Source organism: Brienomyrus brachyistius, chromosome 19 (assembly GCF_023856365.1).
Source record: "Brienomyrus brachyistius isolate T26 chromosome 19, BBRACH_0.4, whole genome shotgun sequence".
Lineage (NCBI taxonomy): Eukaryota > Metazoa > Chordata > Actinopteri > Osteoglossiformes > Mormyridae > Brienomyrus > Brienomyrus brachyistius.
The window spans coordinates 6,742,817-6,765,107 of record NC_064551.1 but is presented as its reverse complement, the minus strand read 5'-3'; the positions used below and the strand labels follow the sequence as shown (position 1 = coordinate 6,765,107).

Genomic DNA, 22,291 nt, shown 5'->3' with positions numbered 1-22,291 from the left:
TTTACCGTAATATAAAGGTAACAGGCGTTCGTGCATGTAGTTTAACTGCGGTTAAAACGCGACATACAAAAAAGTGCAAGTTTCGCTGAGCGTGCATTTGCAGAGCAGATTAAATGATGCTCCAATTAACAATGGATCAAAACTTGTTTACTTCTGCCTGGCCTGTTTCGTATTTGTTCACGTTTGCTATTAAAACGAGTTCAAAAAGCTGGAATTCTAATGTGGAAAACATGAGTCACGATCTGACTAACTGACAGGGCATCATGGGCTGAGAGGAAGCCGGCAGAGGAGCAGATCCAGATAGGATCGCGGTGGGGGGTGGAGGGTGTGTGCCTGTCTCTCATATCTGTGTATTTGGGGGCTGTGGTAAATATCCTAGTTTTCATAACCACATGCACATTGTCTTTGTAGTTAAATAAGCCGTAAAATCCGTATTAAATAGGCCTACTATTATGTCCTGAAATGAATTGCACGGCATTACTGTTCCTGTTTCGTACCCACCAAAATTAAGTTTATTTAATGCCAGATGACTGGCATTATAACACACACGTTTATGCGTTGCTGTCGCATCTCGATGGCATCTTCCAACATCCCAAATCGGGATCGGTGGGTCCCGTTTCGTAATTCTGATACTAGGGACGACAGCAGCAAAGACAATGAGGCAACGCACCGTGTCTGAAAGGTGGGGGATGGGGTTGTTCTTTGGATGGGTGTTGGCTTCATATGTTAATGTGTATTGCAAAGGAAAACATCAGACAGACGAGGCTGAAACCATGCATATTCCACCATTACTACGTCTAAGAGGCCCGGTTCCAGCTCAGGGTACGTGGTAAGGAATCGCACAACAGCACCATAGATGCGACCACCACGATCTCTACGCTTACTCAACATGGCTCATGATGAGAACAACGGACACTTACCAGATCTATGAATGTTAAAAACTTCCAGCTACCGCCGTAAGTTTGATGAGCGGGCATATCAACTGCTTTATAATTGCAGAGGATGGAGAAATAGGAGAGGAGGATCGCTACCCTTAAAACTTGGGAGGGGATGAGCGCCATGTTTTTTTCGTTTCGTTTTCGTCTTTGGCTATATCCTCTTGATGCAATGATGTTGTTATGTGGGTATCTCTCTGTGCGGGAAAGGAGGGGATGGTGACGCCGGGATGCAAAAATGGGAGGCGACGTAAGAGGAGTGCGCGCAGCGCGTGAGGAGAAGGAGGGGATGTTGTTGTCATGGTGACGGAGACCGTGGTCCTGAGCGTCGGTGCCCGGGAGTTAGGGGCTGAACCCGTACTGCAGCAATGACGACAGCCAAATTTCATCATCTCTCAGGCTCTTCTCCTCACGTAATAGGATTTGCATTTCTTTTTTTTTTCCCGCAAAGTCAAAAATGATTACTGCAAAGTGTGTACTACAAAGATTTTTTTCCCCAGATTTTTTTCATAAGTCTACTTGTCGTCCATGTATTATGCGGCCCATTCGAAAATTAAATATCTGTTTCATCTCATCTCATAACTGAATTATAATTTATGTTAACGGAGTTATTTGCCAAAATCATTTCCTAAACATATATTCGGGGATTTCACACACGCTCCGTTCTCTCAGAAAGCAGTGTGAAACCTTGCTTTAATTGCATTTAAAGCGTGGATGTTACAATTTTGCACACGCAGGCAGTAACATCCTTGTATAATAGTTGTAGGTGTTTATATTGTACCACTGTGTAGTTTGTGGAGCTATAGCAGTAATCTTAATCGTTGCTTGCACTTAGTGACACTGGGAACATTCCAGGCGCGAACTGGCCATCGGGAACTCCTGGTCTTGTGAGGGTCGGTCTTTCTTCCCCAGCGCCAGCATTATATAACCTATATGATCGCGATCAGCGACATATACCAAGGCGGCCCATCCAAAATAACAAATTGTGGCCGCTTGACAGCAATTTCCCGTGCTTCTGGTCCATCCATGTCGCCGTTTCGCTCCGGAGCGCTGCGAGTCGTGAAGCGATTCGAACACAAAAGCTGCTTTCCGAAATCATACACTGGCCTGTGTGGATTTATTATTCCCTGAGCACCATTCTCGTTCTCAACATTTGACATGTAAAATCGTTTTATGGACCGTGTGTAGTCTGCACTTCACTGTGGTTTTAAAACTTTTATGGATTCTCTGGAACAAGGTTGCCAACAATAACCAGTGTAAAAGCAGGTCTAGGAGAGCATGAAAATCAAAACGTATTTTTAAAGAAGGGATTTTTTTAAAACCCGCTCTCCATAGCAGAAAGATAAACCAGAATAACGCTAAAAATTACTTTACCAGAAAACCGTTGGAATGACATCAGGCTCGACAGGAAGGCTAAAACATGTCCCGGTTTAAATGCATTTTTCTAAGTCTATAGTCCCCCGGTTTTCTTGAGGCACCCAAGAAGATTATAGGGTGAAATCCGTCACCTGAAGCTGCCAGTCAGAAGCATCAGCTAGAACATCATGGATTAGATGTTTCTGCCTAGAGCTTTTCAAACGTCAATGTGGGGTTACGCAGGTGTTCTGGGCCAGGTGGTAGGCATAGCCTCTGACAAGGTTTGCAGAAGAGGTCAGGCTGAGAAGAACGAGATCATCGTGGAATGTGAGAGATGGAGCAGTGCGTGTAACTTTCCATATGTTCCAGGTGTCCATTTCTAGAAGAAATCTCCCTTTTGCTGCTGCCTCTTCTCTCCCATCTCTACCTCCCAATGTGTCGCTTTGATCTTCCCCAACACACAGAAAGACACAAACACATATATTCTCACACACAGCACATGCCCACTGCTATGGTTGAAGTACAGTTTGCAACCTCAACAGTTTACACATACCGTATATACTGCATAATAACACCTAACGGTTCTGTCATCGTGCTTTTTTGGTTGATTTTCTTCTTCTTCTTCTTATTATTATGTCCTTTTGTTCTTTCTTTCCTTTCCAATGATTTACTGTCACCTTGTTGTATGTTTTTTGACTCTCTAGTGAAAAAGCATGAGACTGGCAGAGGTGTGAGTGGTGTGGCTTAGGGTCATTGCCTGTGCTGCAGATTTGCTGAAATGATTAAGTAACGGTTCAGTCCGTTAACAGATATAGGTTCAGCAAAACCAAGCTACGTACGGCGTTCTGGAAGCAAGTTTCACGCTTGAAATGAAACTTCGAAGTGTTGCAACACCAAGTACTAAAAGATTCTCCAGGGCCCTGGGCGCCGGCACACACCGCGAAGGTTTCGCTCGTCTTGTCGCGTGACGTTTTTTTTTTCATGAAGGAGCTGCAAACAGCCGCCCGGCGACCGCCCCGGCAACCGCCCCGGCAACGGCTGCCTAGTGCAAAGAAAGCAGACCGGGGGCTGCCAGAGAGTGCAAGCTGTCGTCGGCTCGCTTGTGGTTAGTCGGAGTGGGGGGTGGGCAGGCAGGCATGGTGCTGTTTTCTGGGGCTTCAAGCAATGCATAGTCTAACCTAAGTAACCCCCCACACCCCCCACTTTCACCACGTCCTCAATGCACAGCACTGAGAACGTCTACTGGAAGCAGGTACATGGATGTAACACAACAAGATTCAGTCAGCAAGAAGAGTAACCGAAAGCAACCTTCCCAATTCCAAACCGACCCGTAGAGGCCCTTTTTTGAAGAGGCATCTCTCACACTCCCCCCTCCACAATTCCCGGCTTATAGGAAGGGATGACTTTGGAAAAATGATGACTATTGATATGGAGTGATTTGGTTGAAGAGCCACATCAAACCGTGCAGCCGGAGGGGAGATCTCATCGGCATCAGCTGACTAATGACAGTCCAAATGTTATCTGGTGCGAAATTTACATTTTCATGTGCAGAGAGACAATGGCAGCGCGGTTCTTAGGAAGAGCCGACGTGGACTTGCTGTGAATCTGGGGGTTATTACGTCCCATGGTGTGATGTATGTTGTACCCTAGAACGGGGGGTCCTTAAACTTTTTAACCAACGGACCAGTTCACTGCCATTCAAACTTTCAGACGGCCGGACAGGGCTGCCATGCCCTGCTTTGTCTACTTCGGTCAGGGGCGTCATAAAGGCGGCCAAGAGGATCATTCCAAGGGCCCCTATGTTTGGGACATAATTGGATTTGTCTGGGTTGTGGGGCCAATATGATGTGCTTTTATGGGGCCTAAAATCCCTAGGGGAGAGGATCAGGTCAGGCTACTTTATTCGTACCCACAGGTAGATTTGGTTTGCGGTGAATAGTCCTAGACACTTATCACACGATTCACCCTACAACACAGGCAACTTAAGACAATAACTATAAAAATATAATGCAATAAATACAGTTTAAATACAATAAAATTAAATAAATAATAATAAAAAAATTTTAAATGCTGTTTTACTATAACTGAGACTTATTTGTGAGATGGCTGCTAGATTCAGGTTTGTTTTGACAAGTGACATGAGTGATGGATAGATGGGACTTCAGTGCTTATGTAAATCTCTGGGGTTGGAGCAAACAAACACAAACATGCACCTGAGGTTGTTGGAACGCTGCGTTCTTTCTGCGAGCTGCGCGCAGGTGATTGCTGAGCTCAGAGCTAAACCGGGCGGCAGATCCTACGGTAATGAGCATTCTGCCTTCCAGGGACCAGCTCCGGCACAGGTGCGTGTCCGACTGCAGCGAAGCAGCTCATGTGCCGTGAAGGAGAGTGTGAGGGCCGGGCTCTTTGAGGGACTCGAACCCGCGACGGGGGCCCGACAGCTACATCGGCACAAGTGCCAGCACTGGACACAAGACATTCCTTAAATAACGAAAAAGACCTGCCCTTGTGTCCAGATTGAGGGGATTCTGCAAATTAGCAGAAGCCGCGCAAACAGCATGCTTGACGTGTCTGACTGTCCGCGCATCCAGAGCTCTCTCTGAGCCCTGAGACTTTACAGTCCTTACCTGACACGCTAGGCCCATATTAATGTCCTACGGCACAGGTCACTGTGGTACTTTTCCTGGGCATTCAAATATCTCTTGTGGCCTTTGTATCGAACTGTATGGATCCCTGACAACAATAAGTGCTGTTTGAGATTCAGGAGAGAGATGTTTAGATTCAGAGACAGTTTGGGAAAGCACTTTTGATTACATCAGCTAAATGTTATTAAAGCTTTTTTTCCATATTGCATTCCTTTCTTAGCATATAGATATTGTTTGGTAGACGGGTACAAAGAAATAATGTAAGCTTATACCTATATGGCCAGGGGTGACGTATTTTTGTGTATAGCTTAAATGTAATGACAAAATGAATGAAAAGACATATCTGTCAATCTGTTAAACATGCTGTGCGTTGTGGTGCTGAAAAGCTGTTCTCTGACCAGAGGGCACTTTTTGCTACCCCCCTTCTGGGAGCCTTGTTCCATGTGAGTAGCAGATGTCACGGCCAGGAGCGAAGCCTCATGCCCAACTACATGGCTGAAAATCAGTCCCGCTTCCAAATGCAGAGACTTAGCTGCGCCGTCTGCTTCGGCTACAAAACATGGAGGGACTCCCTCTCCACCTCAGTCCCAGCGCGACGGTCCCTTTGCGCTAATTTCCAGTCTTGACCATTATTCGCCTTGAAATTTCTCGACTGAGGGATCCTGGATTTCACGTGAGACTGACGTCATCTATCCACTCGCCTACAGTTCTAATTCGGTGCGACTGTATTCCTTTGATGTGCTTTTATTCTATATAAGCGTAAAACAGCAGCATCCCTAGGCAAAGTGTGTCCACACTGCCCAGTACAAGGGCAGAAAGTGCTGTCTGGTGAGTACATTACAGTAGAACCCTAAAATAGCACTCAGCATGAACGCCTAAGGATGTTTGGTATAATGGTTATATACAAATGCTGGCATCAGACTGGTGTTTGTGTTTGTTTACCAACATCAAAGTCTGGTCCATCGATCTGATGAGCAGGACCTGCAGACATCTGTTGTCTCTCGCATTTCTTTCGCCCTTGTCCCGACCTCCTAATTAGCGATAAGTTCTCCCCATAAAACTGCTTGATTTAACCACACCGTTAATCACGGATAGCTGTATTTCTGCAAAGGTGTTGATTGGACTGTGCGAAAGTTACCTATTACATCTTCTGCAAAGGACCTGAACTCCTCATTGAATGAGGCTTCTGGGGCCAGAGACCTGTTGAACAGGGAGCAGTTTGAATGGATGATTGTTGTGGGAGTTTGAATGAATCTAGACATCGTTAAATTCACGTCTGCATTCCATGTCGTCGGATTCACCGATGTAGTCCAGTCACACGTGATTCGCTGTCAACTGGTGGACATGAAAGTCACTGCCGAGAGTGTCTGTATTACAACGGCTCATTCACGCAAAACGAAAAAGATGAGAACGGAATTATTTTAAAGATTGGGATATTGAACCCAGGGAGCGCAGATGGTACCAAAAGTCTGGCTCTGTTCACGGAGAAGGGAAGGTATTTGACAGAACCTGAAATTTTAAAGGATGTGTGGAAGTTATTAGTATTTAAAAGGACACTTATGTAGTCACAACATGCATCCCAGCATACGGAGTCTGAGAGAGGACAGTGAAACGGTCCAGTAACAGGAAGAGGAATCCATGGCAACCAGGACGCTCTGTGCTGGGGCACGCTGCCGGGTACCACTGGGGGGTAGCTAGCAAGGGGGCCAAAACATGGCTGTCTGGACCCAAAACGTGGGTGGCCTGTTGCCTCTTGCGGGGCCACCTGACCAGGAGAGAATTCCTTGAACAAACAGTGCCTGTGAAATCACATAAGCCAAGCTAACAAGGGAGATGATTAACGGGGATTTTTAAAAGAAGAGTCGTGATGCCCAGGAAGTGATAAAAACAAAGACAGGCAGTGTCAGAAACGTGCACTCGCTTTGTCATGCATCGCACACGGTCAAGTGCAACACAAACTGCGCCGGGGACCAGAGCTTATCGTTTGCTGTTTGTTATCTCTAAACGAAGTGGTCCCTATTATCATGCGCTCAGTGACTGAATGGCTGTTTATCTCATTTTTCGGCCATATTTAAACACTTCTTCTTTTTAAATAAACCCACGGACGGCTAACAGGAACAAGCTCAGGATCTCACGGAGCTGTGAAAGTAGCCCACCCTCTCCTTTTATTTCGTAACAGAAAGCAGACGTCTTACGGAACTCCAGAACGGGCCTCCGGTGGCATGTGTACGGTGGCAGCCGGCGTGGCGGTTAACCAGCGGGCCCGAACGACCCGCGAAGGTCGTGCGTTTAAATCTCGGCTGGGCTGGGGGGGGGGGAGTTGCAGATCTACACTGATCAAAGAGCGCAACCGGAATTGTCGAGAATCGCGTGCCCGGTTAAAACGGAAGCGTCCGTTTTGTGCGATGCATTAATCACGTCGGATAAAAGCCCGCTGCTCCCTAGGCCACTCAGAGATAATGGGTCTAATGCTTGGCACGGTGGTCCATGCCCGTGCCGCTGGCAATCTGCCTTTCACGCTGCCTGCATCCCCTTTAGTCACGCCGCTCTCTGGAAGCCCATTCCCTCGATGCGCCCTGCAACGCCACGAACTTTGAACTAGGTTTATTTCTTCTTCGTCCTCCTCATCGTCTTCACCGAAAGACTAGTCTAAATCAACAACCCACATCTTCCGCATACACCGTGCTATCCTCATGTGCCTTTTTCCAGAGATTTACAGTAGAAGCAGCTGGTGACTACTGGCAAGTCATATGACACTGAGAATAAAATGGCATCAGGAACCAGAAGCATCCAATCAAAAACGTTCAGGTTGAGGGTGTAATTCAAACTTATCTCTAGGGGTGTTTCTCAGTAGGTTTACTTGATTGTGCTTGTGTCCTCGTGTACCTGTTTTACATCTTCTTCCATTGCAGAAGACCAGGTCCAATACTAAGAGCACAAGTGCACGAGGACAGCCTCAAATATCAAGGATTCTTCAGTTGCATCCTCGACGAACAAAATAAATCCCATGATTCATTGCACCCTATGTTCCTTCTTGCTAGCAAGATCAGTCTTGCCAAGACCACAAGTACAATCTTTGCTTTCTTGATATTGAGAAACACCCCATATCTTTTTGAGGTTATGATCACTTCTGTTCATCACAAGCGGGTAGCTTAGCTGATGAGAAACTGGAATGGCTTATCTCCAGGAAAAACTAATCATTAACATCAAGTAAATACAACCGGATAGCCATCGCTGACCACGCATCGTCAACGGCGGCCATCTTGAGCCTGGCCCTAAGCTCAGAGTGACAATGTGGACAGCAGTTCCGTCACACGCCTGTCACCTTTCATCCCAGCGGGACGTCTATTTGAAACCCGAAGGTAGCAGTGACCCCTGTGAATAGGATTAAGTACCTTTATTAATACACAATGAATATTTCAAAATGAGTTATAGGCAATCATATTATATATTAATATATTAATGAAACTGTCATTAAAAAGGGAGATATGTGTGAGCGGAAAGGCAGAGGAATCCAGCGACCCTGTGCGAAGACAAAGGTCATGGAATGTTCTGGGGGGGCTACAGGCGGAACTTGGTGCCGAGTCACTGCTGTACTGACATGGGTGGTTTGTCAGATGACATTAAAAGAAATGCAACCATCTTTGAACAGTGGAAATGGTCCTGCGCAAGCTCTGCTCTCATTTCAAAGTGGAACTGTTCTGTCGGTCCAGCTCAGGAGGGATACCATCATCAGCAGAATGCCTAGCTTTTCAGCGGCTGCTACTAATGATGGAAATTTTAACCTGCATGTACATTTCCTGCATCCATCCATCCATCTATCTTCCAACAGCTCCTGCTGGGCATAGGAGGACCTGCGGTCTATATTCCCGACAAGCGAATGAATTTTAAACTACCTGTTTGGAGTTGAAATTTCCGTAAGGATGGTGTTTTCGCTGTAGGAAGTGCGTCGCGCAAAAGGACGCGCAGCCGGAGTACAACCACTAGAGGTCTCTGTTAAGCACGTCAAGAGTTGAGTGCAAAGCCTTTGATCGTCTAGAACGGCACTGGAGCTGACGATCCTCAGATAGTTGCCCACGTGCTACCAAACACCTCGCACATGCTTTACTTGCTATTTGAATTTCCCGTTTTTATTTATGATTGGCATTGCACCTGTTCATGACTTCCACTAGCCACCGCTGACTACAGCTCTGACTCATTTCTATACTGGCGTAGCAGTTGCCACCAGGGAAAGGTGACTGAGCTGCAATGGAAGTTTGCCTTTCTAGGCGACCTGCAGCGCACAACCAAATGCATCAGAGCATCAGAGGACAGCACGCTATGTTTCTATAGCACGGTGTCCAGGCAGGTGCAGGGCAGGTACCTTAGGCAATCAAGTCAAAGGTGGTTGTCTGAAAGAAATAAATTGCAGCGAAGTTGAGAACAACATGTAAAGCAAATCCAATGCCTGATTATACAAAAAAAAAATGTAATACGAAAATCAAGCAAAAATGTTTCAACAATGAACTTTCAGCTAAAAGCAGCACCGAAAATATACATTAAAAAAAACTCAATAGGGTTGCAAATGTAGTGTATAATGCTGTCTAAATTCAGTACCATGTGCAGAATTACCTAAGAAGAGCTGAATCAGCAGCTCAGGGAGTTGATCCTAGTGGTTTATGATGGGAGAGCAGGTAATGACAGGTATACAATGGTGAACCCAAGCCAAAGTAATTTCTCACGTCGCGTAACCACCCTGTGTTACCTTTGAGCTAAATTGAACTTTGTCAGAATCAAGCCGTCCTTATGTAATGTCCCAGTAGCTCCGCCCACAAGAAGAAAAGGGATTTCTGTTTATGACAATGCTCTGACTGTGCTGTTAGTCAGATAGGTCCAAGGGCTTTGTGAAGGTGGAGGATTGCTTTAGGGGGGAGAAAAAAAAGTATCAGGAGAGGAGTTTTTTTTTAAAAGGAGGGGGTGGGACATCTGGTGAGTAAGCGTAGATAATCAAAAAACATGTCAAAGACCCATTGTGTTGGAAACCGCTCCTTTTTACCTGGGCAGCATTCCTGTACAACACCTCTGCGATGAAGCAAACGTAGAAGTGAGATTCTGACCTTGTACACACATATCTCTAAGCGATACTGTCATAATACCTTCTGCAGGTAACCTCCTGGGAGTTCGCATCGAGCGGACGGCCTTTGGGTTGTTCCGTGACCGAGTGTGACTTCAGTGACTGTACCAAGTCATAAATGACCAAGTCATAAAACATCATGTGGGAGAATTTCACAGAAAAACAACACTGGTTTGCATGAGTATCATCGTTTCTTGTATGTATGTAGCTGGTTGCTCAGCTTTACATTTCCTAGAAACTCAGGTGTGCCTTATCAATTTCAGCTTGAAAACAAGTAAGCAGCACGAAAATGAAATAAATTGGTGTGAATATTCTTAAATTAGGTATTCTGGTCTACAACCCCAAAACAATGGGATCATTTAAGGTGAAGGCTTGCCTCGTTTGTCTTTGCATAATAGCAAGTATATTCGTAGTGTAATGTCAACCCTTACAAGAGAGCTATGCAGTGTATTCGACTAGGTGTAAGATGCGATGATCCATGTCCTGATCTCAATGAACTGTGGCCACTGCTCCCACTCAGGTATTACGGGAGATTTTCTTTGGCACCCGTTCCAACCGTGTTGTGTATGACTAAGCCATTGTAATACAGTGAGAGGTAGGATTCTGAAGGGTTGCAAGATTGTAATCTTCCTCTTCAGTCCAGCTCCATAAGCTGTTTGCAGGATATGACGGCGAATCTGGGATTTTCCCAATTCGTTCCCAGAAACAGGGGTTTACAATATCTTAGGGCAATTACGGAAGACGCGTGGGGAATCCGAGATCGGAGAAGAATGCGTGATTCACCCAAAGCCAATTAGCAACTTAAAAAACACCAAAAGGCAACTGACGCACAGAAAAACGGCAAACCTGCTGCTTGAAATTACAATCGTAAGATGTGTATGCAACTTACAATAAAAGCTTTTATCACCGAACTTAAAGTGTTGATCTTTGCCCATAAATTTCCTTTCGTTTTTTAAGCAATCTAGGAATTTCTTTAAAATAGGCATAATTTGAAAACAACAACCCTACAACTATTAAATATAACTACGTGTAATCGGCGTAACTGATTCAACTGAGCCAAGCCATAACGAAACCGAAAGGAAACGTCAAATTCACGGTTGACCAGCTTCGTCTGTCTTCTAGGTCCTCAGCGCAGATTTAAACGTGTCCTAAAATCTGCAGGACTCTGGTCATGTACTGATGCAGGGCTGTTCCTAGGACAGTCAGCTGCAAAGGCATAACTGGTATTCTTTCTGTTTATACGGGTTGCATGGAAACCCGAATTAAAACCACTAGGTTCCTTCGTTTAAATATTATGCTGTTTGCTTGAAAGTTAATTTAAAGCATATTTCCTCAGTAATTGGCTGATATGAACTGCCTTGTGTCTTGTCTGGTGTTCTGCTCGGCAAGCAGCATATCACGTACTATTCCGATTCAATATAATAATGGAATGAATAAGTAATTAAGTTAAACGAATAACAGACAGTACATGGTTAAGTCAACGTCTTAAACATAGCATTATTTTAGTAATACATTTTTAATGTGGGGTAGATACACAGATGTAATTCAACGAAAATAGGCTACCTAATAGTTAAAAGGAACTAGCTCATATCGTGTATTTTGTTTGTAAGAAAATGTATTACATTGTAAAGAACTGTTTCCATTCTACAGAACATGTTAATAATCGGAACTACACATTATAAGTGAGACTAATCAGTGATAATTGAGTAATTTAAGGCAGATCAGACGGCGCTGGGGACACGGAGCGCGCCACTGCACGGAGCGCGAATGGCGCAGCTGGCTGACAGGGCGCGTCTCCTCCTGTCCCGCGGATCGGCACGCGGCTGCCGCGGCCGCTGCACCGAGGGAGTTCCCTGCGCACGGAGTGCCCAGGAGGCGGTTGGCGGGGAGCTTTCTCCATCTCTCCCTGACGCCGCCTCGCCGCAGCCTCACTCCGGGACTCGCTGGGGGATCCGATGACGTCACAGGCACACGCGCACACTCACGAGCGCACACGCACACACACACACACACACACAGACACAGACACACGCGCGCTCGCTCGCTCTCTTCGCTCTCTCCCCATTTCTATTCTGGGAAGTGGTGCCAGGAATAACCCTGTCTGTCTCCTGATCGCAGGCTCCTTCTCTAGCTTCGACTGCTCAAAAAACTTCGCAAAGAGGAGGAATCCGGTGACAGTGTTTTTATCTTCTTTTTTCCGCACACGGACGGCTAGAAGCGCAGCGTCTTTGAAGAACGACACTCACTATATGTCATGAGAAGTCTGCCCGAAGCTTAGTTATTCTCTCGCCTTCGCTTCCTATTTCCCGAAACGATCTGGACTGTTTGGTCATCAAAGAGAGAGGACTTATTAAACAATCTGCAGGCAAAGGGTTGTCATTTCCTTTCTGGATGTAGCTGGACGTGTCTGGATGCACCTTAAATGTGACAAGGTGAGTGATTTGACAGTGGGTCAGCAGCGTAACTCCGCTGCAACGTTTTGTCACAGGCTGCTGAATAATACGATCGTGTAGGGGGTTCTGTGCCGTTTTACTCGGATATGTGGGGAAATCCCAATTGCTTGCATGCAGATTAAGAATGTTGCGTAATATCCTGAGGAATTTGCACAGCAGATGCAGCGGGCGAAAGCCTTGTAATGAACTTACTTGTTCAATCTGCGGCCGGAAGCGCGCATTCCCCTCCGCACTTTCCGGCCTGAAGCACCGTCTTTCGTGCTCCCGGCTCGTCCGCCGCCGTGGACGGAGCGCGATCTGGGTATAAATCGCCGCGGTCTGTTATTTGCATGTAAACCGTATGTATGTGTGCGCGTCTCTGGGAGAGGGAAGGTGGGTGGGACGCTGGCCCGTTCCGGGAATGTTCCATGACGTGTTAGCAGACGAGAGGGGGGCGGCAAGGGGTTTCCAGTCGTCGACGGCGGTCGCTGCACCATATGCAACACAGAAGTCAGTTCGGAAACCGGACAAATTCAACTTTGAAGCCGCATTGCAAGGTTTTTACTTAAATTGTGTGCATTTTTATCTTCTGTCTACCCTGAATATATAGTCATTAGATGTATAATAGACATTAGAAATATAATATTAATGTAATAAAATGTATACAATTTATAATCCCATATAAAGTACCGTTGTTATTATTTTCAGGTTATCCACGTATAAAGTGCAGATTAATTAGAAAAGTCACCCCTCTTCCCCCACCGTCCCCTAAGACTGCACACATTCGCCCGTCATTTGCATTGTTTCCACTCCAGATGTGCAGAGTCGCACTGGGGAGTCGCGTTCGAGCAGAAGTTGAGAATTAAAATGTTACATCTCGGCTGCTTCTGGCTTAATTACCGCTTCAGGGGGACGAAGCTTTCGAATGCTTAGGGCCCCCCCACGAACGGGACCTTGCAAGTTCAGATCCGGATGGGAAAATCTCTTGTGCCTTATTAGATTTTTAAAAACAGTTAGCATAACATGTTATTAATGATAGAATAGCCGTATAAAACGTGAAAATTTGAGTGGAGTTTATATATATGCGTGCGTGCGCGTGTGTGTGACACCTGCTAAGAGTGGTATATTGATAGTTGTTTTAAACTGGATCTTTCCTTTGCTCAGTACCTGAATGTTTCAATGTTCCACATCACGACAAATACACGGTATAAAGCTGGTTCCTCTCCACCAGACAGTGCTCCATCTACCCACGCTTAATGCATTTAAAAGACATCAGTGGTTTTTAAAAACATGCCGTAGAGTCTTGGTCTCGCCATTTTTTCCAGCCCAACTCTGAGGTGTCACCGTAACCTAGGTGTGTGTCCTCCCGGTTTCGCGGAGATTCCCCTTGTGTTGTTTTCCTCTCGCCCGCTGTGGTTTTCCAACACGGCGCCCCTGGCTCTACAGTCGCAGCAGGTCTGCCGGGGGTATGGGAGCAGGAAGCGGAATCTGCCGTCCCCAAGAGTTAGTGCTCCCCCTCCCGCCGGAGGGGAGGTGGAGTGGGGGGGGGGCACTGCTCTTGTACCCTTGGGGGATGAACATAACCCGAATCGCCATAGTAACAACGCCCAGCTTTTGAGGTGGCTGGCGTGTCAATCCGTGAGTCACTTCGGATTTGAGAATAATGGTTCATTCTGTGTCGGAGGCTGCAGTGGCCGCCTAGAGAGTTTGCACGGGGTTCACTGTAGGGCACTATGTCACATGCTCCCGGCAGTTTGGAATGCTTGTGCGGATGCTGGAGGGACTGGCTGTGTTTTGTCCCCCCCCCCCGCAACCACCTAAGGTCTGAAAAAGAAAGCAGTGCTTGGGGATGAGAAGAAGGTGTAGCTCTCAGCGTCTGGTATGGGGGGGCCTGCCAGAGGCCCAGACCTCAGGCGGATGTGGTGGTGGTCCTTGTGGTTCTGCCCGAGTTGCCCGGGTGTGCCCGTGGGGGGGGGAGGGGGGGGGGGTCCGTTAAGGATCCCATTTTTGCCATCAGCTCCCTGTGTGGTCACCGGGCTTTTGTGCTGTGCAGGCCTGCAGGCTGTGCATGTGTGTGTCCCTGTGGGCGGCCTGCTGCACGTGTTACCAATGCAGGTCTCTATGCGCGACATGTGTGGGGTGTGCGAGGCAGCGTGAGAGTGTGTGTGTGTGTGTGTCTGCGTGGGCGTCTGCTCCCACGTGCAGCCATCATGCTCGTCTGTGTAGGCAGCTGCTCCGCGCCTATCCTCTGCACGCGTGGCAGGCGTAGGCGCCCCCTTCGTGCCTGATCCTCCCCCAGTTCCCCTGTAAGTAGCTTGGGCTTCATGGCCGTCTCTTTTAGAGGTAACACTCCGCTGTCCCGTCAGTGGGTGGGAGAGAGGGTGGGGTACTGGTTCGCCGTCCCCTGTGTATGATACGGGCGACACAGGCACCCCCCCCCCCCTTCCCGCCACCCCCACGGGAAAACGATAGGGCATGGACGAGAAGGACCATGAAGGCGGGTGTTCAATTATTTAACCTTCACTGGGGCAGTGTCTCTGTGCCACTTGATTAATAGGCTGCCTGCTTCATTTCTTTGCCACAGATATCGTTGTACACACTCTCTGCACCCCCCCCCCCGCCCCGCTTGCCCGCCTGCCCTGCCGCTGGCGCTCCCACCCCCCTCATAGCTGCAGGCGTGCACCTGCAGTGTGGAACAGGCATGTTGTCTGGTGCAGCTAAGACATGCACAGAGAGCTCCACTGCTGCCTGGGAGGTAGAATTAGTTTGAGCACTTCCTTATATTTTCAGTGTCTGCTTAAGGGTACAGTGATGGGAGAGGACCCCCCCCCCCCCCACCAGCCTCACCACCAACACACTGCCCTAGACTTCAGCGTCTTAAATTTTAATGTCAGATTGGGGAGGGCTGGTGGAGTGTGGTCTGGCTTCCTGAATCGTAACAACAGCTTTAGTACAGCGTCTGGACTCTGGACTCTCGGCTGCTAATGCCGAATCCTCTTAAATGCCTGATCGATGGGATATTATGACCCCTACCCCCTGACGGGACATTTGACCCCTACCCTGCCCCCCCCCTCCACCTGCTCCAACTCTGGACGCTTATTTTAGAAGTGTGGTGCCTCACGCCTCATGCGTGACACACATTCATCAAGCCGTAAATCAGCTGCTTAGAGGAGTCACATTCTTGTGAAATGCCCCCCCCCCCGCTCCCCTCGTCACCGGTGGCTTGTCGAGGGTACGTGGTGAGCCGTGTGAAAGTCCTAGTTGGGTGCTTCTTATTGGCCGCTGTGTGTTAAGTAGTAGAATTGAAAGCCCAGGTGCTCCTACAAAACGGGTGCAACCTGAAATGAGGACGGCCAGGTTCTGGTGTCTGGGCTCTGGGAGTGCAGAGGAGCGCAGCCCCTGGAGGAGTGTCAAGAGGAGTGACGTCCTCTTGCCTGCCTTTACTGCACAACAGGAAGTACTCGTGGTCTCATGCTTCCTGTCCCTAAAAAAGTAGTGGTCGCTCACTGTATGTGTGTGTCTCTCCGTCTGTCTGTCTCTCTCCCCTCTCTTTCTTTCTCTCTCTCAAGCCCTCTCTCTTTGTCTCTCTACTTCTCTTCTACTCCCTCTCTCCTAATTTCCCTCTCTCCATTGTTCTTCACCTGTCTCTCCCCTCTTTTTTCAGTCTTTTCCTGACTCCCGTTCTCTCCTTTTCTCTCCTCATCTTTCTGTCCTCCCTATCTCTCCTTGTCTCTCCCTCATCTCTCTCTCCGTTTTGTCTCTCTCACTCCCAGTCTCTCTCTTCTCATCTCTCTCCCCTGTTTCTCTCCCCATCTGTCTCTTTCTTTCCCGTCTGTCTCTCTCTTACCCTATCTAATTCTCTCTCCTTCATCTCTATCCCCATCTGCCCCCCTCTCCCCATCTCTTTCCCACATCTCTTTCTCTATTTCTCTCTCACTTCCTCTGTTTCTCCACCTGTCTCACTCTCCACCTGTCTCACTCTCCACCTGTCTCACTCTCTCCCTGTCTCTCTCTCTCTCCCGCTCCCTAACCCTTCTCTCTCTCCCCCATCTCTTTCTCTTTCCCTGTTTCTTTCTCTCTGTCTCTTTCTCCCTGTCTCTCTCTCCCTGTCTCGCTCTCTCCCCATCTCTTTCTCCATGTCTGTCTCTCTCTCCACTTTCTCGCTCTTTCCACGGTCTCTCTACCCCATCTCTCCCTACCTGTCTGGTTCTCTATCCCCATTCCCCCTCTTCCCCCGTGTCTCTCTCCTTGTCTGTCTCTCTCTCCTCAGGTCTCTCTGCCCACCGGTCTCTCTCTGCAGCAGCATAGCCAGCTGAGACCTACTTTCATGTCTGCACTCTGCCCGTGCTGATGCATCGCCTTTGCAATTGATGTCTCTCTTGCTCTCTGCCAGCCAATCAGCATGCAGGTGTTTATGCTGAGGAAATATGATCATTCTCTCTCTCCCTCTGTCTCTCTCTCTCTTTCACTCTCTCCCTCCTACACCCCCCCTCTCTCTCTCTCTCTCTCTCTTTCTCTCTCTCTGCCCTCCCCCTCACAAGCTGGGCTGGTGGCAGAGAGCGAGCGGGAGGAAGGGAGGGCTGCGTGCAGCAGAGCTGGAGCAGACCGTGTTCAGCAGTGCGTCCGTGTCACTCTGACACACTTTTTTGTTATTTTTTATTTTTTTGCGCGATCTGGATACCGGAGCTGTGATTTTAAAAATTTTTTCATCCGCGACCCCTTCCCTCCACCCTTACCCTCACTTGACATCATCATTTCTGCTGCCACCTCCACTCTAGACCCCCCCTCCAACCTCCAGCTTCCCAGGCCCACCCCCCAACTGAAGCCGGAGAGAGGATGCGGTGTCAGGTGGGCTTTTACCAAGGTGGGAGCCTGGGGGGGGGGTGTCTGAAAATTGTGTTCCTGGAGGGAAAGAGAGAGGGCGAAAGGGGGGGCGTGGCATCTCCCCTTCATGTTGCCCCCCCCGCCCCCCCCCCATGTGACCAAGCTGGAGGTGACATCCTGGCCTGGTGGGGCTGCTGACGGATTGACAAGTCTTCCAGGAGACAAGTTGGTGCCTGCTGTGCTTTCGAGCTGGAGTAATGTGGGAGGAGTTTAGCCTGGCAGGCAGGTTTGTCCCTCTGCTCCGTGGGGAGCACCTGCTGGCTCGGAGTTCAGGCACGGGAGCCGTGCCTCCGCGTGTGAGTCCGCGTCCGCGTGTGCGTCTAACTGGCACTCAGCCGACTGACTCCCTCTTCCTCCCTCTCTTACGCAGGGTGCGTGAGGTGAGTCTGCGCGGCGGACTGGGGATTAGCTCAGGACGGCCGAGGGAAGAGGCCACGTCGGGACAAGAGGTATGTCTGTGGGTCCCTGGGGCTGCTGCCATTCAGCGAGGGAGTCATGCGGCCCGCTGCCCCCTCATCCTGTAGGGCACGCGCTCCTGTATTCTTGCTTACTTCACTGGCTAATTGGCAGGATGAAGTGTTTGGCATCAGCTGGGCTTGTTCTCCGGCAGTCTCTGTTGTGCAGGGGTGCAGACGGGGTGGTCTTCATGGCAGACTAAAAGGGGGTGGTGGGGCACAGGGGGTGCGGTCTGCTTTCCCTGTAAATTCAATGGCATCTCGCTGCGTTTGGCATCCCGATAAAAAGCTTTTTTTTTTTTTTTTTTTTGGGAAGGTGGGGGCTTTTACAGCATTTTTCCTGCTTTCGTCAAACTTTGTCTGTATATGAGGTGGGGGGGAGGGGGGGGTGCTGAGGTGTCAGGGAAACTACCGGAAAGCAGGACCTGGTAAAACTAAACGGTTGGGACAGTGCGTAGTGCGGCTCGAAGGTGCCCCCAGTGGGTGGGGGAGCGCTGTGTGCTATGTGATGGACTCGTCCATACTGCTGAAGTGGGGAACCCCCCCCCCCCCCCCCCCTGAAAGCAGAAGGTGATGGCATGTCTTCTCTCTGGGTCCAGAAATGCACTAGAACAGAAGAGAAACCAGAAGGGATGTCTGGCTAAAATCCAGACAGTGCAGCGTCTGCTCTCTGTCTGCCACGGGGCACTGTGGTGGTGATGATGATGATGATGATGATGATGATGATGATGAAGATGGGTCTGGATTCTTGAACACCCCCCCCCCCCATGCCCCACATTTCCCATCCCTGCTCGGATCGTTCGGTCCTCCTGCCGGATGCTGGTGAAAGTGAAGCTGTCTTGCTGGTTTCTGCGAGCGGCGGTGCGAGGCTGTCCCTCTGCCAGGGGCTCGAAGAATCGATGCACTCGATCAGGTCCCCCCCCCCCCCCCCCACCAAGTGAGCGAGTGCTGTGAAGGGCACCATCACAGGGAACGGTGATGTCCGGCACGTGTCGTTTCCATATTATTTGCATGCTCCGGTTTGCCGCTGTTCTGGTGGGCGGAGCCTCCCGTCGCGGCAGCGAGGAGGCTCATAGCAACCGTCTCTTCTCAGGAAAAGATTTTGGATAATTGCGTTGTGTTTTTTCGGGGGCGGGCATAAATATGCATGTGTGTTTTTTTTTTTTTTGTATTTCCTCCAGCCACTAGGGTAGAACACGGACATGAGTGAGTAGGGGGTGATCTGCTCATACCTGCTCTGCAAAGCTGTCTGAGCCACCTCCCACCCGGCCTCAGACATTTCCAGCTCCCACCCCCTCATTTGGGCTTGACGGGAGATGGGGGGGCTAAGAGGTTGGTGAGCAGGGGGGACCGATGGGGTGCAGAGTGTCCCACCCCAAAGGCAGTCTCTACAGAAACTCGAAAAGGTCGATGTACTACTCATCGCCCCAAGCCCCCCTCCCTCAACTCGTCTGCTGAGCCCCCACTGCCGTGCCGAATCCCGTCTGACACCTACACGTCCAACGGAGGGAGGGAGATCAGCTTATTGGTGGTTCCTCTCTGGCCAGAGCAGGGTGCATTGTGGGAAACCAGCTAAGATATTTACATATACCTTTGTCTACTGGCAGAATGTTTTCCAGTGTGTGTTTATTTTTCTGCGATCAATTATATAAAATGAGGAGAGTGGAGGCTTCCACGGAAACTGCCGGCCATGTGCCGCGTCCTGGCCGGCCCCCTCGGCACCACAGGAAGTGGGGGGGGGGGGGGGGGGGGCACATGCCGGCCGGGCTCCCCTGGTCCTCGCTGTGATGCAGATCCACGCAGTCCAAATAAACACTTACAAAGCGGATTTGCGGGAAGCTTCTGGATATGAAATGTAATTATGTTTTTCATGGGGGCTGGAGAGTTGCCGAAAATGGCAGTGACATTATAGAACATGGGCAGGGGGTCATAAATCGCGGCAGAGGTGCAGGAAGAGAAGCGGCAGTGCCGGTGGTCAGCGTTCTGGCAGAGCTTGGTGCGAGCTCCGGCACAGACAATGCAGAGACCCTAAAGTACAAATATACAATCTGTTACTATGGGAACAGTGGGCCCAGCTTTGTCCTTGACAGGATCGGATTGAGAGTGTTGCCGTTTAGAACTGGGTCCAGAAGCCGAGTAGTGGCGGCGAGGAGACGTCCCACCCCAACAGAAACATACTCTGGGGGCCCCCCCACTGCCCCAGTAGCATCAGTTTTATGGAAGGCACGCTCTGTGAGTTGTCCATTGTCCGTGCAGCTCGGAGGCAGGATGCAGGCACAGTCCGTCTGCGCAGCCAGGGGGTCTGTCTGGCCGATCGCTTGCAGGTGCCTGCTGGCATTGAGGCCCCCCCCCGAGAGAGAAGGAGCGACACTGCAACTACAGTGTGGTAGGATAGATGACATGGGCCCTTGGGACCCCCAGGAGGCTGATGGGATGCAATGCTGGTCTCCACGGTGCCCCCTCCACCCCTCCGATGGTGTGAAACATACTCGTGCAGTTCTCTAGGTTGACAAACAGGGGGCACATGCTTGTAGTCGAAGCACATAGAAAACAGTGATTGGACGAGGAAGTCACCCCCCCCCCCCCCAATCTGAATAGCCGGGTGAGGTTTCACTTCCTCTTCAGCACTGATGCAAATGAGGACCCGACTAACCAGCCACGGGCAGTGACATGTGCTTCCTGTTTTGGGATGTTGGCGGGTTGCCAGATTGCAGGCTCTGCCACCAGCGGAGGGCGTTTGAGTGATCGGGACCGAGACGGGGGTAGGGGTCAGCAAACACACTCTCCTCCCACCCTCCTTGCCGCTTCGCTTTTATTTTCCGGGCGCTGTGTCAAAGCCTGCCGTGACTCGCCATAGCAGCATGTGGTCCATGGTGCTGGGGGGGGGGGTGAGTGGTTAGGACCTGAGGCAGCGTTAGCCGCGGGGCGTGTGCTGGGAGTGCGCTAGTGGGCTCTCAGCAGGCTTTCATCACCCCCCCCCCCGTACACCGGCAGGGCTCCGTGGCAACGGGAGCCCTCACCATCCTCAGCTCACGCCTCTTTAGACCTGCAGTGGTGAGTCCTGTAGCCGGCGTGGGTCAGGATCGGCACCCTGGTGCGCGTCCAGAACATAGAGTCATGCGGCGCAGGTACTGCGTTTAAAGATGCAGCCGCCAGTCGGGGATTTATCCGGAATTAATGCCGGGGCTCCTCCGCGGATCTTACCCCGCGATCGAAGTTAGCCTTTTATTCGACGGCGAGCGGTGGTCTGCTGCAAGAAGAGGCAAGCGTGCCCCCTACTCTCCCTCCTTTCTCTCCCTCCTTTCTCTCCCTCCCTCCTTCGTTCTCTCTCCCTCTCCCTCTCTCTCGCGGCGGAACAGGTGGTGAGCTCACACATGCACCAGTTTGGTAGCCAGCGTTCGCAGCTGCGCCAGGATCTGAGTCAAGCAGTGTGGAGAGTGCCCACGCAGCCACGGGGGGGTCTGGAAGCACGGGACCCGGCTCAGGCTGGGGGGGGGGGGGGGGTGCATCGACAGGAGCCTGGGGAAGGTGTGGGGGTGACAGGGTGGCAGAGCGGCGGGGTTTAGACGAGGCGAGCGAGGACGCGAAAGGGGAGGAACAGGCGGAGCAGGACGAGGAGGAATGTGCACCGTCGCCCCTCTAAAGATCCCAACCCGGTGCCAGGCTGCCATCGCGACAGTACTTCACCCCCCTGCTCCTCCCACCCCTTCTGGAAACCTGCCTCTTCATTATCATCCTCCGCACTCCGTGAAGGTGATCTGGGAGGAGGGGGTCCTTCGCGGCTCCGGCCCCCGGAGGCATCCCTGCTCGTCAGGCCTAGTTTTCCGGCCGTGGCCGCGGCGGGTCGCCCATCTGATTCCCGGGCTATGCGTCGGGCCCGGAAAAAGGCAGTAATTCAGATTAGATCCCATGACATTCAGCGGGAAATAAATCTGCCAAATGCCAGGGCCGGGTGACGTCTCTTTGTTGTCCCCAGTTATCTCTCGGCGACACTGTCCCCCCCCTGCAGTTAAAAGCAGTCGCAAGTGCCGGAATAATTGAAGCCGGCTTCTAAATGCCAGTTGTGAGGTTTGATTTATGCCGTAATCTTTCTGTTGTTTTTTTTTTTTAAAGAAGGCAGGCAGACGTAGCCACTACAATAACGACGTGTATTTTTTAAGAGAGCAGGGTGAGATTTCTAGTGTGACTGTGGAGCTCATTAAGCCGGGGAAGAAGGACCTCGGAGCGACGTTCCGCTTCTCCCTCGGCGCTCCGAGACGTCTTCGCGTGGCGCCGCACGGGCACCACAGCCCGGAACCCTGATGGCGCTTCTGTCGTGTGCCATCTGTGGCAGAAACCCGTGCTCGCGGTCTCTCTCTCTCTCTCTCTCTCTGGGTCTGACTGCGAGTCACTGGGCCGGTCACAGTGTGGGCCCTGGCACTGCCCGAGCCCGCTTTGCGCTTCCTCTGTGGCGCCTCCAGGTGGCCCTCTG

At 50.2% G+C, this 22,291-nt stretch overlaps 2 protein-coding genes across 7 annotated transcripts in view; one reads left to right on the top strand and one right to left on the bottom strand.

Moving 5' to 3' along the window:
- Positions 1 to 13,103, bottom strand: part of aig1 (androgen-induced 1 (H. sapiens)) — a 40,931-nt gene extending 27,828 nt beyond the window's left edge. The window contains exon 1 of one of the 3 annotated variants that reach the window (XM_048986512.1): positions 12,695 to 13,103. Coding sequence is in view for 2 of the 3 variants with exons in the window: in XM_048986510.1 (XP_048842467.1) it covers positions 921 to 1,061 (141 nt within the window). In the remaining variant the exon portion in view is untranslated. Of the gene's footprint in view, positions 1 to 920; positions 1,176 to 12,694 lie in introns of those variants that run through there. The other 2 variants (XM_048986510.1, XM_048986509.1) reach the window with 2 other exon arrangements.
- The window catches only part of hivep2a (HIVEP zinc finger 2a), a 66,137-nt gene continuing 55,820 nt past the window's right edge, over positions 11,975 to 22,291 (top strand). For 2 of the 4 annotated variants that reach the window (XM_048986507.1, XM_048986503.1), the window contains exons 1-2: positions 11,975 to 12,481; positions 17,736 to 17,814. The gene's annotated coding sequence lies outside the window, so the exon portion shown is untranslated. Of the gene's footprint in view, positions 12,482 to 17,034; positions 17,330 to 17,735; positions 17,815 to 22,291 lie in introns of those variants that run through there. The other 2 variants (XM_048986504.1, XM_048986506.1) reach the window with 2 other exon arrangements.